The 14,888-nt window shown below is 37.0% G+C and overlaps 1 protein-coding gene across 1 annotated transcript in view; it reads left to right on the top strand.

Annotated features, from left to right (window-relative positions):
• The window catches only part of ZNF804B (zinc finger protein 804B), a 233,724-nt gene that overhangs the window by 143,906 nt on the left and 74,930 nt on the right, over window positions 1-14,888 (top strand). The window contains exon 2 of the mRNA XM_056800669.1: window positions 8,320-8,463. Within this exon, the coding sequence (XP_056656647.1) occupies window positions 8,320-8,463 (144 nt within the window). The remainder of the gene's footprint in view (window positions 1-8,319; window positions 8,464-14,888) is intronic.

Genomic DNA, 14,888 nt, shown 5'->3' on the forward strand with positions numbered 1-14,888 from the left:
AGGCTGAATTGATGGGGTGGTAATTGCCATCTTTATAAATGAGACAGTATTGCAGGTTTCCAGAGGAAAACCCATTTTGGTTTCACATTTCTCACTCCCACACAGTAGCATATTCTATAAGCTTCCTTTCTTGCACATCCAGACATTTACCTTTGATTTCTGATAAGACAAAATATTGTAGATAGAGCTTCTTGAGCAGCCCAGTGTATAGGGTACACAACTTTGAATGGTTGACTTCTGTGAACCAAATAGGAAGTGAGAGAGAGGATGCTGGACAGCTCCATCACTACTATTTCCTTTGCCCAAAGCAAGTAGTAGATAGTTCCTAAGGCAGTAGTCACAACAAATATTTAGTGATTAATTGAGGGAGAAGGTGTTAAGGGACTCATTTAGGTATCACTAAAGGGGGAGGAAGTATTTCTGGGATGAGATTGCCATTTGCCAGGAGATGTCATGGAGGGCAGGAAAGGGTCTTGAGGCATTTATTGAAGTTCTTGCCATGGATGTGGAGTGAAGAGGAAAGGAAATGTTCCTATTGGGATGCTGTAAATTGACATAAAATTATCAGATATTGGTCAAGGCTCTGGTTGTCCCACACTACTTACTGCTCTGTTGCTGAGTAGCTTCTATTCATTCCAATTCACTGCCTGAAGACTCAAACCTGTCCTTTAGCCCACCTAAATTTCATCTCTATCTATTGCAAGATACCTAAGTGTATTCTATCTCCCATGGGGTGGGTTTTCCAGGTTTTCCTGGGCCTCTGATGCTCACTACAATCTTGCTATTAATGAAAGAGAAGGGAAGCTGCCCTCTGATAGGTGAAGGCTTCACCCTCAGCAGGAGGTAAAATTGTAAACCAGCTCATAGTACTGCTCTTTCTCTTTCACTACAAAGGGTATATTGGAAATCCTTCAGAGACCAGCTCCAATGGAGTGAGGCTAGCCAGCAGTTCTTTACAGAGGCATTCAGTATTCTTTGCAGCTCCAAGGAGCTGGCCCTAGTACTGTGCAAATGTGAGTTCATTTGCCTATGTGCAATTCATTGTTACACTGGCTGTTAAACAACTAGGGGAAGCAATCCTTGACCTTTATAAACTAGTGCGATGCAGTGTCTGTATTTGATCGATAAGCAAGCAGGAAATTATATCTTCCCCCCCCCCCCCCCCCCCCCGTGGCAGACAAGCATAATTAAGCAATAAGGCAATATCTGCTTCTGTGATTATCTTAGGGTGCACCTGGGAACTGCCTCACGCTTTTTCTAAAGTGTCTTCCTGGTAGAGGAGCCGAGTATTAATTTATGCTGAGGAAGATGAAGTCAGTGGGACAGAATGCTGATGAACAGCAATTTCAGGGCAATGTATATTTCTTAAAAATAATCTCCTGTGCTCAACCTCCGACAATTAGAGAGTTCCTCTGATTTATGTAGTTACATAAGCAAATGCTAAGTATTTAATTGTTAGTCCATAAGGGAGGTGTGTGTGTGTGGGGGGGGGTTCTGGGGTGAGGGGAAAGCTCTGGAAACTTGCCAACAAGTCAGAAACTGATTTCTTTCTCTCTCTCAGAAGGAAAACTGGAGTGTCCCTTAAATACAGGCTTCTGCAGAAATCTACATTTATTCAATGTGTTTGTACATAGGCTTAAATTCTGGTGCTATGACTATATTATAAATGCCAGGACAATAGAGAATTCCTAGCCCAGGAAGCTGAAGGTCTTGTCACAAGAGGAAAAGGCAATTAGAAAAGTGAGTGGTTTCTAGTTCTGTGTTCTCCATTCCAAATACAGCATAGGGAAAGCAGAGGGCTGTGAGGTTAGGGAAAGAATGCTAGTCCAGAAAAAGAGAGATCTGACCCTATCATTAACTAGCTATATTCAATGGGCAAGAACATCCTTAATATCTCAAGTTATCTTCATAATCTATATAATAAGGGGGTTGAATAGAAATTTTCTATTCAAGGCTCCTTCTGCTGCTATGAGTTGGAAGACTCTCCAACTGAAAAACGTTCACCTTCTGCCTTGGATAGTGTGTGGCACATGTATAGAGATAACTGGGCTCAATTACATCGCAGAGATAAAAGAGTCTTAGAGATCACTGAATCCACATCTTTCATTTGACAGAGAGAGTGATATTGAGGCTCTAAGGCAGAGGTGTGCTGGTAAATTTTTAACAACTGGCTCTCTGGTGAAAAAAATGTCCAAATGCATATTTGAGTTTAATCTGCATTATTAACGTTTTCTTTATCACTGTCTTACATCTAACATAATCAAAGAAGTAATAAATCAAGCCCTGATTCACAGTGTTTGCCAGTTTCCATGATGTAAATTCTCACACTGAAAATTAACAATGGGTTTTCCGACCCAGTTCCAGCATACTAATGCTGCTTAAGATCACAAAAAGAAATTAATTGTACCTTTAAACCTCCCTCCCTTTTCCTTCCTTTTTTCCTTCCTTTTTTCCTTCCTTTTTTCCTTCCTTTTTCCTTCCTTTTTTCCTTCCTTCCTTCCTTCCTTCCTTCCTTCCTTCCTTCCTTCCTTCCTTCCTTCCTTCCTTCCTTCCTTCCTTCCTTCCTTCCTTCCTTCCTTCCTTCCTTCCTTCCTTCCTTCCTTCCTTCTTTCCTTCATTTCTTGCTGCTGGTGTTCTAAAACTTTTAGGGAATTCTCATAACTATTTATTTGATGAGAGCGTTTGGGTTCATTTTTTTTTTCTGTTCTGGACTCTCTGAGATTTATTCACTCCCAACCCTGACCTCTTTTCTTCTAGCTTAATGAGCTTTGTCCCAATTTAATTGCTTGTAAACTACCTTTTGACTTTTTGACTTTGGCTTTCTCCTTGGATGTTTAAGATCCTCTCCTAATTTCTGTTGCTTTTCTCTTAGTTTTCCCCCAAAACTCTGATCCCTCTTCTCTTTTTCACTGTTGCATGGATTTTCAGAGCTGGGCTTCCTCAGCCTTCTTGAGCTAGTGCCTCCTCAGAATAAGAGAAAATTGGTTCTAGTTCCAAATCTCTGTGTGTGTATGTTTGTGGGTGTGTAAGATCAAGTAGTTTTAGTGGAAAGCCAGGATAATAGACCACGTTAGATAATGCAAGAATTCTTGAAGTAGTCCCTTGAACATAAGAGTGAGAGGTCAAATTTGGACTTTCATATAAGGAATATGAATTCAATCCTCAAAGCTCTGAGCTGGTATTACCATCAAAGAGATATGAAGTACAGAAATTGATTTCTAGCTACTTCAGTTTCATAATCTGAGCACATATTCAGTATCTCTGGAAATGATACCTCTGTGTCGGATTTCTGAAGTCTCCAAGGGGCCCAGAGGTTTCATAGATTTCATAATTGTTTGGAATAATGTGATTGCTCCTCTTACTTTTCCTGTGAGTGAAGGGATGGATTGGATAACATTGGCCTTGTTTCATTAATGAGGAGACTGGAAACCAGCACTGCAAAGGGACTTCCCCAAGGTCATTCAATGAGTTGTTGGGACAACCCAAACTGAAACCTGATATTTCTACTTCTAGCATCAAAGGCTGTCAGAAATGCTATGTTTAATGACTTGATACTTTGAAGGAAAAAGTGAATGATTCAGTCCAAGATCCCATAGTTCTTCTACTCAATAATTAACATTTAGATTTTTGGCATGATTTGTTTGCTCACACATGAGAGTGGGTAAGAAGAACAAATCCTGACTCATATATATGTGATCTTGTATGACCTTGACAGTGTTACTTAGAGCCTCAGTTTCTACATCTATAAAATGATGAAGTTGCAATGATGTCCTCAAAGGATCCTTTTGTTTCCAAATATATATTCTATACATAATAAATCCCCTCAGTAGAAAAGTATATTTTTTCTAGCCCTATTCTCCCAAATATTGTCAAATACAATGACTAAAGAATTCACATAAGATTGCAATAATGAAATGTAACTTCTACAATAAAATATTTAAAAGGAAATATTATTTTAAAACTATTAGACTAGTTGAATAATGAATTTTCAAGCATTTTATGAGTCATAGAGAATGATGAACAAGTTTTATTTTAATTTTAAAATGTTCTATTTATATTAATATAAACTATTAAAAATGTATCTCTAGTAATTAGCAAGAAAAATTATCTAAGATGACTAGAAAGAAAACAATCAGTGGGTCATTAACAACATAGGAAAAATACATATTAAAATAAAAATCTCTCATATTGGTCAAACATTACTTTATGGCTTTCTTTTTATTTTTCAAATCAACTGATATATTCAAAATTTTATTATAATTATACTATAAGAATTAAAAAGGGTGGTCACCAATTGTAATAATTATATTTAAAATTATGAGACTGTTAGCAGCTTTAACAATTTAGTTTAATTGAAATAGGGATATAAAAATGAGGGAAATGTAGGAATAAGGTAGAGAATTGCCTAACCTACTGCCCTAGAGTCTGCTCCAATGAAACCCAGGTCACCACCAGACAAAAAGCTCAATCTCCAGTCAGAAAAGTACAGGAGTCTCTTTAGCAAGAGTCCCTAGAGTAAGTGTCTCCCTTCAGGTCTAGTCACCAATACAGGAAAGTTTGAGAGTCCCTTTGGCAGGGTCCACCAGCACAAGAGAGAGCTCCTTCAGTTAGTGTCCTTGTCCAATTCTGAGTGCCTCCAAAGCGTGAGTGCAAATCAGAATGTCCCACTTCATGCTGGGTGTCATCTTATAAATATTTTTTCCACTCATTGGTTTTCCCATGTCACACCTCAGGAACCAATCATAGTTTCTTAATTTGTCTGGCACTGCACATGGGGGCACTGCCTATGGGATCAGTTTCCTATCTCTGAGGGTATGGACTTTCTATCTATGATAAAGAATTTTCAAGTTCCTCACTGACTAAGTTAAAAGGAAGGGAAATTCCAAGTTCCTGATTGATTAAAGTAAAACAAAACAAAACAAAAAAGGGGAATATTAATTCCCTTTTCACAATATTATGGTCAAGGCACTGTTCTAAGTATTGGAAATAGTGACAAAAATGAAATAAATTTGAGGGTTAAAAAGAACATTTAGGCCAACCCATAAGCAAAAGGAATTTCCAGTGTATGATAGGGCATCCTGCCCTCAAACAGCTTCCATTCTATATGTGGGAAAAAGGTGAGAGGTTTATATTTTACTTGGAAATAGAGAATGTTAAGATTTCTCTTTCACTCTCACTAGTCTTATGATATTGGATATTCTATTCTAAATTGAATCTCAGAAAGGACATTTGTCCAAAGAAGAAATATTCTTTTAATTTGCTTAGGACAGACATTCTTGGAATCAGGAAGACAAGTTCAAGTCCTACTTCCAACACATGATCATATGATTATGGGCAAATTATTTACAATAACCTCTTGGTAGCTGAGACCATTCACCAAGACAATAAATTTTAGGTGAGTTGTCAATATTCACTCATGAAGTTCCGCATTGAGAGTTCTCCAACAATGATAAAACCATAGATTCAGAATGAGACAGATAGAAAAGCAGAGAGACACATGAGAAGATATTTCCTTGTCCTGACTATCTTATAAACTTGAAATATGCATCCTTTTTTATCAATGCCTTTTAGTGTCAACTTTTATAATATCATGTCCAATTCTTCATGACCCATTTGGGGTTTTCTTGGCAAGGATCCTGGAGTGATTTGCCACTTCCTTCTCCAGATCATTTTATAGATGAGGCTACTGAGGGAAACATGGTTAAGTGACTTGCTCCAGGTAATAAGTATCTGAGGTCAGAAAGAAGATGAGTCTTCCTAACTCCTGGTCTGGAATTCTTTCCACTTGCCACCTAACTACCCATCCAAATTACCTTCAAACAACTATGTGTAAATAAGACATATACAGGATAAAATGGAAATAACCTCAGAGGAACAATACTTAAATTAAAGAAGAATAGGAAATGCATTTTGCAGAAGGTGGGATTTTATCTGAGAATTGAAGGAAGCCAAGAAGCAGATGGATGACAGCTAGTGAAAATGTAGAGTCAGAAGATAGAACATCCATTGAGGAAAAAAAAAAACAGGAAAAGGCCAGTGTCACTCAGAATAACAGTAAGGGATAAGGTATAAAAAGACTGGAAACCTAGAAGGGGAACAAGTTGTGAAGGAATTTTAGTGATTAAAAAAGAATATTCTATTTAATCTTGGAGGTGAAAGGAATCTACTGAAATTTGTTTAATGATAAGACATCTGTGTTTAATCTCTGCTTTAGGAATATCAATTTGAGAGCTAAGGAGAGAATGGACTGGAATGGGGAAGAGACTCCAAGGCAGGTAGATTAACTAATCAGTTACTGTGATATTTCATGTGTGAGATGATGAGGACCTGGGCTACAGTAGAGCAGGGTCAGAGGAGAATGGAGACTCATACAAGCAGTGTTTCAAAGTGATGATCTGATTTACTTTCCCTTTGTCCTAGGTTTCTAGAACAATGAACCCAGAATGGGATTTCAAGAGTTCATTGATTCTCACCATTATACAAATTCTTATTTTTATTTATTTATTTATTTTTATTTGATCATTTCCAAACATTATTCATCAGAGACACAGATCATTTTCTTTTCCTCCCCCCACACACCTCTCCCATAGCTGACTCATGATTCCACTGGGTATCACATGTGTTCTTGATTCAAACCCATTTCCATGTTGTTGGTACTTGCATTAGAGTGTTCATTTAGAGTCTCTCCTCAGACATGTCCCCTCAACCCCTGTAGTGAAGCAGTTGCTTTTCCTCAGTGTTTTTACTCCCACAATTTGTCCTCTGCTTGTGGATATTGTTTTTCTCCTAGATACCTACAGATTGTTCAGGGACATTGCATTGCCTTTAATGGAGAAGTCCATTACATTTGATTGTACCACAGTGTATCAGTCTCTGTGTACAATTTTTTCCTGGTTCTGCTCCTCTCATTCTGCATCACTTCCTGGAGGTTATTCCAGTCTCCATGGAATTCCTCCACTTTATTATTCCTTTTAGCACAATAGTATTCCATCACCAACATATACCACAATTTGTTCAGCCATTCCCCAATTGATGGGCAGCCCCTCATTTTCCAATTTTTGGCCATGACAAAGAGCGCAGCTATGAATATTCTTGTACAAGTCTTTTTCCTTATTATCTCTTTGGGGTACAAACCCAGCAGTGCTATGGCTGGGTCAAAGGGCAGACAGTCTTTTATCACCCTTTGGGCATAGTTCCAAATTGCCCTCCAGAATGGTTGGATCAATTCACAACTCTACCAGCAATGAATTAATGTCCCTACTTTGCCACATCCCCTCCAGCATTCATTACTTTCCTCTGCTGTCATGTTAGCCAATCTGCTAGATGTAAGGTGGTACCTCAGAGTTGTTTTGATTTGCATCTCTCTGATTATAAGAGTTTTAGAACACTTTTTCATGTGCTTATTAATAGTTTTGATTTCTTTATCTGAAAACTGCCTATCCATGTCCCTTGCCCATTTATCAATTGGAGAATGGCTTGATTTTTTATACAATTGATTTAGCTCTTTGTAAATTTGAGTAATTAAACCCTTGTCAGAGGTTTTTATGAAGATTGCTTCCCAATGTGTTGCTTTCCTTCTGATTTTAGTTACATCGGTTTTGTTTGTGCAAAAACTTTTTAATTTGATGTAGGCAAAATTATTTATTTTACATTTTGTGACTCTTTCTATGTCTTGCTTGGTTTTAAAGTCTTTCCCTTCCCAAAGGTCTTACATATATACTATTCTGTGTTTGCCTAATTTACTTATAGTTTCCTTCTTTATGTTCAATTCATTCACCAGTTTTGAATTAATTTTGGTGTAGGGTGTGAGGTGTTGATCCAAACCTAATCTCTCCCACACTGTCTTCCAATTTTCCCAGCAGTTTTTATCGAATACTGGATTTTTGTCCCCAAAGCTGGGATCTTTGGCTTTATCATATACTGTCTTGCTGAGGTCACTTGCCCCAAGTCTATTCCATTGATCCTCCTTTCTGTCTCTTAGCCAGTACCAAATTGTTTTGATGACTGCTGCTTTGTAATATAGTTTGAGATCTGGGACCGCAAGTCCTCCTTCCTTTGTATTTTTTTCATTATTTCCCTGGATATCCTTGATCCTTTATTCTTCCAAATGAATTTTGTTATGGTTTTTTTCTAAATCAGTAAAGAAATTTTTTGGATATTCAATGGGTATGGCACTACTAAATAGATAAATAAGTTTGGGTAGGATGTTCAACAAATTCTTATTAGAGCAAAGTTAAGCCATTCAGCTAATTAATCTGAGATCTGGGTTGTGTAAAGCTAGTTAATGAGAACCCTAACCAGAAACTTTGTCTTTTTCAGGATGATGCTGAAAAGGAGAAGGCCACAGCTAAGGCTCTGGAAGATGTCAAAGCCAACTTTTACTGTGAGTTGTGTGACAAGCAGTACCACAAACATCAGGAGTTTGATAATCACATTAATTCTTATGACCATGCCCATAAGCAGGTAAGCTGAAACTGTCATTTTTCACTCACTGGTTCAGGCCTCAAGCAAAGCTGGCTAACTTTTTCTTTATGGGAAAAACTGAAAAAAATCATTATATGTGTTTGTTTTAAAATTTTTTATTGTGTCTAGTTTTTCTAATCAAATGTCATGTTGACTTACAGAATTTTTAAAATAGGATCATTCTTTTGGTACCAGATGATACTTGCTTAACTCCTCATTAAGACTGTACAAAAGAAGTTTAAAATTTCAAGAGAGGTAGAATAAGACTTTAGTCCTATTCATTAAAACAGAGGTAATCAAACACACAGCCCTTGTTCTCAAAGCACTTACAGCCTAGCAAGAGAGAAAATATGTGTATATAATTAAAACATAAGATATAGACATATTATTTGGTAGAATTCCATTGATCATCTCACACCTCTCAAAAATAGCCAGCTTTGTTAGGAAATGTTATGATTTAAATTATATTAAGAGACTGATTTTGGGGTAAGAATATAAGTTTGTTGATTATTTCAGGTCTGTTGGTTAGGCCAGTATCATAACCAGTAAAGCGATATAGGACCCCATGGCTCTCTCACAACCAGGGATGACTTGAGCTAGGATAGGCAGTCTAATAGGTATATTTTAGGAACGCATTACTCAGCCCCTCGCCAGAACATCCAAAGACACCTTTAACTGGTGATTGCTAATTAAGAGGTGGTCCATCAATCTGTCTACCCCACCCCATATTCACAGGTGGATAGGTCACTTAGGCCACAAAAGGAACTTTCTCCTCCTTATATCTATTAACTACATTCTGTTAAGAAGGAAGACATACCTTGAGATTCCTAAGGACAAAGAAATTAAAAGAATATACGCAAAATAAATTCTCACAATAAGAATACTATTTGATTGAATCAGTCCATCAGAAATGAATAAACAAGATCAGTATAATTCCTTCAATCAGTCCAAAGTATCCAGAGGAAGATCTTGGTCATAGCCTGAGGAATTTGTATAAAATAAAATACTACTATCTAAGAATCAGAGATTTTCTCCAAGAGAAGAAGGAAGGACTTCCAGAGTTGAGTCAGAAAGAACAGGTAGCCTCTAGTCAGCCAGAAAAGTGAGAAAAAAATAGGTAAGACTGATGGAAGCAAGAGAAGGGAGCTATTGAGTGAGCAGTGTCTTCATAAATCTTATGGTTATATCAGACAGAAAACCTGGACTGACATACTAGGGGACTGATGGAAGTTAACCAAAAGGCTATACTTTCTTCAACCTCTCCTCCTGGTACCTCTTCATGGACTTTGAATATAATCTGATGTTTCCTACCCAAACATTCCCTATAACAGAAAACAAAGAGGCAGAGGCTATTTGGAGATAAATATTAATTCATATGGTCTAACCTGTGACAAAATTAGGAATTTCCCTGAGAGCTCAGAGCAATAGTGATCATACTCCTCATTTTTCATCTAAAATACACTCCCAAAATGGCAGAAGATGAAATTTTATGAGTCTAAAGGGTCATTATAATAGTCCTAAATTTAAAATAAGTTAATGATTTTAACAGTGTCATCTAATGTAATATCTGGTGAAGGGTTGGGAGTTCATATCTAATGCAATGAATTAATAATAGAATGAGGATTTTGGAAGACTAAATAGAAGAGTAGGGCAGAGCAGGATAAGAACACAGCGGAGTTGAGAAAATCTGGAATAGTGGATAAGGAAAGAAATTTTAGTCTAGGCAACCTAAAACAGCATAATGGAGATTCTGTGTGGAGCTTTGTGGTAAAAGCTTGGCAGACCTTCACCGAACCACGGGTAATATTGATTTATCAGTGCCTGAGCAAGAAGGGAAAAGGGGGGGGGGTGGCTCATGCATGTTCAGGGTAGAGGAAGAGTTCCTAGTCCTGCCTTGAACTCAAAACAAGAGTGACTGCAATTTAAAAAAGGTGAAATCCATTTGAAGTACCCAACCTCAACAGTTAATTGCTGGCATTCCCAGTACTGAGATATCGATAAACTGAATAATTCCAGTCTTGGCCTTTCCCCTTTATCATGTGAAGGGAAAAGCTAGAAATGGACGAATCAGTACTGAAATAACTATAATTCATTTCCCTTTCTTCCTCCATGATTTTACCTACTCCTAAACTAGAGAGGGTTCAGGGATTGTTCAGTAAGACATTTCTATCTCTTTCTGAGATATGGAAAGAATTAGGATACAATTTAGTTTGGAAGCCTGGAGAATTCAGAGGATTCCTGCTAGTAGATTCTATCAAAATAATGGGATGTCCTTGAACCTATGGAAAAAAAAAACCTTCTCGAAGATAAATCATGAGATAGATATTATATGCTCATCTAGTCTGTGTATTCAGTTCAGCTTTGATTAATAGCACTAGCACATGTTTCTACAGTGTGCTAAAGTTTGCAAAGTGCTATCCTTAGAACTGTGTGAGGCAGGTAGCATAACTATTATTTTCTTGAATTTACTCCCTTCTCTCCTCTGACATTGTCACCTCTCCAGTGTAGACCTTTATCAAATCATATCTTGATTACTCCAATCACTGGTGGTGGGTAAGCCTGACTCAAGGTCTCTCCCAACTGCAATCTACCCTCCATTGAGCCATTAAAGTGATTTTCCTAAAAACACAGGTGGGATCATGTTACCTCTCTCCCTATTCCATGAACTGCCAGGGCTCCCTATTATATCTAGGAGCAAATTCAAAATGTTGTGTTTGACATTCAAAGCCCTGTATTACCTAAACCCTTCTGCATTTTCCGTCTACTCACATCTTCCATCCTCTGCTCCCAATACATACTCTTAAATCCAATGATACTGGCCTCTTGACTGTTCCAAGAAAAGGATTCTCCGTCACTTGTCTTTGAGCATCTCTGGCTGTCCCACATACATGGAATGTTTTCCCTCCTCTACTGTAATTACTAAACTCCTGGCTTTCTTTCAATCCCAACTAAAATCCCATCTTCTAGTGGAAGTCTTCCCCAGCTCCTTTTAATTCTAGTGCCTTCCCTCAGTTGGTTATTTCCTCTCTATCCAGTACAATACTTTTGTTTGTTTGTTATCTCCTCCATAAGACTGCAAACTCCTTGAAGCCAGGGACTGACTTTTGACTCTTTTTGTCAGTGCTTAGCACATGCCTCACACATAGCAGGCACTTACTAAGTGTTTTTTTTTTTAATTGAAGTGTCAGAAATGGGTTCAAAAATTATGTTAAACACAAAGGCTCTGAGGATTTTACTTGAAAGGCTTTTTAAATAGATTTTATTATAATTATGGAAAAGATACATAGAAACCATTTTCATTTGTGGGAGTTATAGTTTTCACTTTAACCAGTTGATATATTTAGTCATTTCATCCTAAAATTGATTTTCTTGAATTATATGTGCCTATGAACTTAGGTTATGAAGTTTCACAAGGAAAAGAGAAAGATAAAGCCTAATTTTTGTTGATACCTCTACAAATTGCACATGCTTTCCAAATAATCGGTTGATTATTTAGCTGCTAGTATGAGCTCATAATCAAATTAACTCGCCTGTCAATGGGGTACTCTCTTACTAAGGAAACCTGAATTTGTCCACAAATTAAAAGGAACCACCTGGATAAAGATGCTTGGGTAACTATTAACACAATTAACATAACAATAAAAACCAATTCCTCATGAGTCTACCTACAAGTCATAAATTCCTTCCTCTATAGCTATAAGTCCATATAATGCTCAAACAAATCATTACTCTACTCAAGAGTGGTAGGAGTCCCTCTCTACCTCATATAAAGCCTGGTTCATCTTAAATTAGAGAAACAACCGCTGTAGCACCCTGTTTATTTAGTATAAACCCATTCACTTTTGGATTCTCCTCATCTAAAGCTAATCCCTATAACCTTCATTTGTTTCTCAAAAGGATTTGTTTTCACCCTCAAGAAGTTCATTTCAGTGTCTGAAATCTCTCAGAATTCAAACTGGTCCATTCTTAAAACCTGTGACTGTACCCTCCCCGTGCTGGTCTACTCCCAAGGATTTAGCACCCAGGGGTTACTATTTCAATGTCCTGAACTTCAAGGACAGCCATCTCCTCTCTAGAGAAGGAATTCAGACCCCAAACAGGGATAAACAGAGGATAGGTTAGATTCAGTTCATGGTTTTTGTTGGAAATTTTTATCTGCTCTGGTTCAAGACATGACTATGTATAGCTCTGTCTTCCCAAGTTAATGTCTGGTTCATCATTTGAATCGGAGTGTAGGAAAAGAGGTCGTCCTATTAGGCTGGACTATCTCGCCTGTGGATTTCTATTTAAAATAATAGTAATGGCAGATGGTGGTTGTGCCTCTTTCTGCCTTCAGTAAAGATTACAACGCTAAAGAAAAAGAAGGGATAGAACCTGTCCTGTTCTCCAACAGTACCTTGGGATACCTCAATTTGGGCGATTCATTTGGTCCTTGTGTACATAAGCCTTCTAGGAGTGTGAGGATAGAAAGCATCATCCTAGAAAGTATAAGATCAGGGAGCAGCTAGGTGACTCTATGGATTGAGAGCCAGTTTTGGAGATGGGAGATCCTGGGTTCAACTGTGACCTCAGATACTCCTGGCTGTGTGATCCTGTGTAAGTTATTTAACCCCCATTACCTAGCCCTTACTGCTCTTCTGAATTAGAACTAATGCATAGTAATGATTCTAAGATGGAAGGTTAAAGCTGGAAAGGAAAAAAGGAAAGAAGGAAAGGAAAAAAAAAACTATGAGCGCATATGTAGTCCTGTATCTAAGTCTAGGATGGTGTTACTTAAAGGAAGTGTCTTTAGCTAGTCTTGTGATTCTTAATTTTATTCATTCAACATGTTTAAGACACTATCCTCAGGAATGTAAAAATGCTTCCTTTAATTTGACTATTCATCCTTTCAAAGTCATTGCCCTCACCCAGAAGTTTTACTGGCTGTCAAATGGTCCACACTGATAGAATGGGTTGACTTATTATTGGGCTCATTGAAAAACAATTAAAGGAATCTTGGCTCTAATGGTGATCCTTGAGGATATAAAATCCAAACACTCACTTGATGTTGGAATTCCCTCTACATCATCCAGTTTCTGCTTGAATACTCCTAACAATGGACACCTTATCAATTGAGAGCCTAACCCATTCTGTTACTGGAAAGCTCTAAGCAACATAAGGAACAACATGTAAGTACTCGAAATACCAATGGAATGAACGAAGGAAGGAAGGAAGAAAAAATAGAAGGAAGGAAAGATTGAAGGAAGGAAGGAAGAAAAGAAGGAAGGGTTGTAAAGTTTCCTTTTTTTTTCTAGTAAATACAGGCAACTATCTGAACTTCATTTGCTCATTTTAAAACCAATTGTTGAATAACAAATAAGCTCAACCAGAATGATCTCTGGGACAGTAGCTTGTCACAGTAATGAAATGACAGATAACAATAGCAAAAACTTATTTTAATAAAGTATTTAAAGGATTATACAAAAATCTATTTTAGTAGTCCTGGGGTAGATAGTGTAAATATTGGATGTACCATTTGAAGATATGGAAATAGAAACTTTGGAATATGAAATAATTTGTTCAGTGTCACAGAGCTACTAAGTGTCAGAGCTAGAATTCTAATGCAAGTGTCCTGGTTGTGAATTCAAAGCTTTTTTTACCTTTCCACAGACAGATAAGATAGTCTGGATACCTAGAAGTTGTAGGGTATTTTTCTTAGCATACTGCCTTTGATATGGTAGACACTCAGAACATAATTATTGATTAATAAATGAATGAATCACAATATTAGTTGTCAACATTTCTTCCATTTAGTCTTATACTAGATAAAGACCAAGAATGAATACTATTAGATGGAAGCAGAAGGAACAAAAATCTACTGCTGTTGCTTGGCCGTGAGTCCATAAACCTGCATCTATTCCAAATCAATTTGAATTTGTTAATTTTGTTCTCTTTCTTCTGATTCCTGGATCTTTATCTTTGTCTGACACAAAGGTAAAACTGAGAAACCACCAAATACAGTGGTAGACATTTATAATAAGATCTATTATATCTGCTCATGCCCAGAACAATTCCTTCTTTTACAAAGACACATAGTTTAGTTTCTTTTTGTAATATTTTCCCTGATATTTTTTCTAGGAACATAGGAATTTAATTTAATATAATTTCTTAGATTAGATAACTATCTTAGTATTTTATTAGATTTCTTCTTTTTGTAATCCATTTCCCTCTCTTTTATTTATTATTTTATTCATCACATTTATTATTTCAATTTTCTCTGGAAAACACAATCTAATATTAGCTAGTTATCCCCCTGACCTCTTTATATAATGTTTTGGATATATTCTCTTTTCTTGCATCCTAAAGATGTTAAAAAACAAAGCCCTTACCTATGACCTCTTTTTTTTTATTCCATTCTACATTGTTTTAATCTGTATACCAGTTTT

This window comes from Monodelphis domestica, chromosome 5 (assembly GCF_027887165.1).
Source record: "Monodelphis domestica isolate mMonDom1 chromosome 5, mMonDom1.pri, whole genome shotgun sequence".
In the NCBI taxonomy this organism is placed as follows: domain Eukaryota; kingdom Metazoa; phylum Chordata; class Mammalia; order Didelphimorphia; family Didelphidae; genus Monodelphis; species Monodelphis domestica.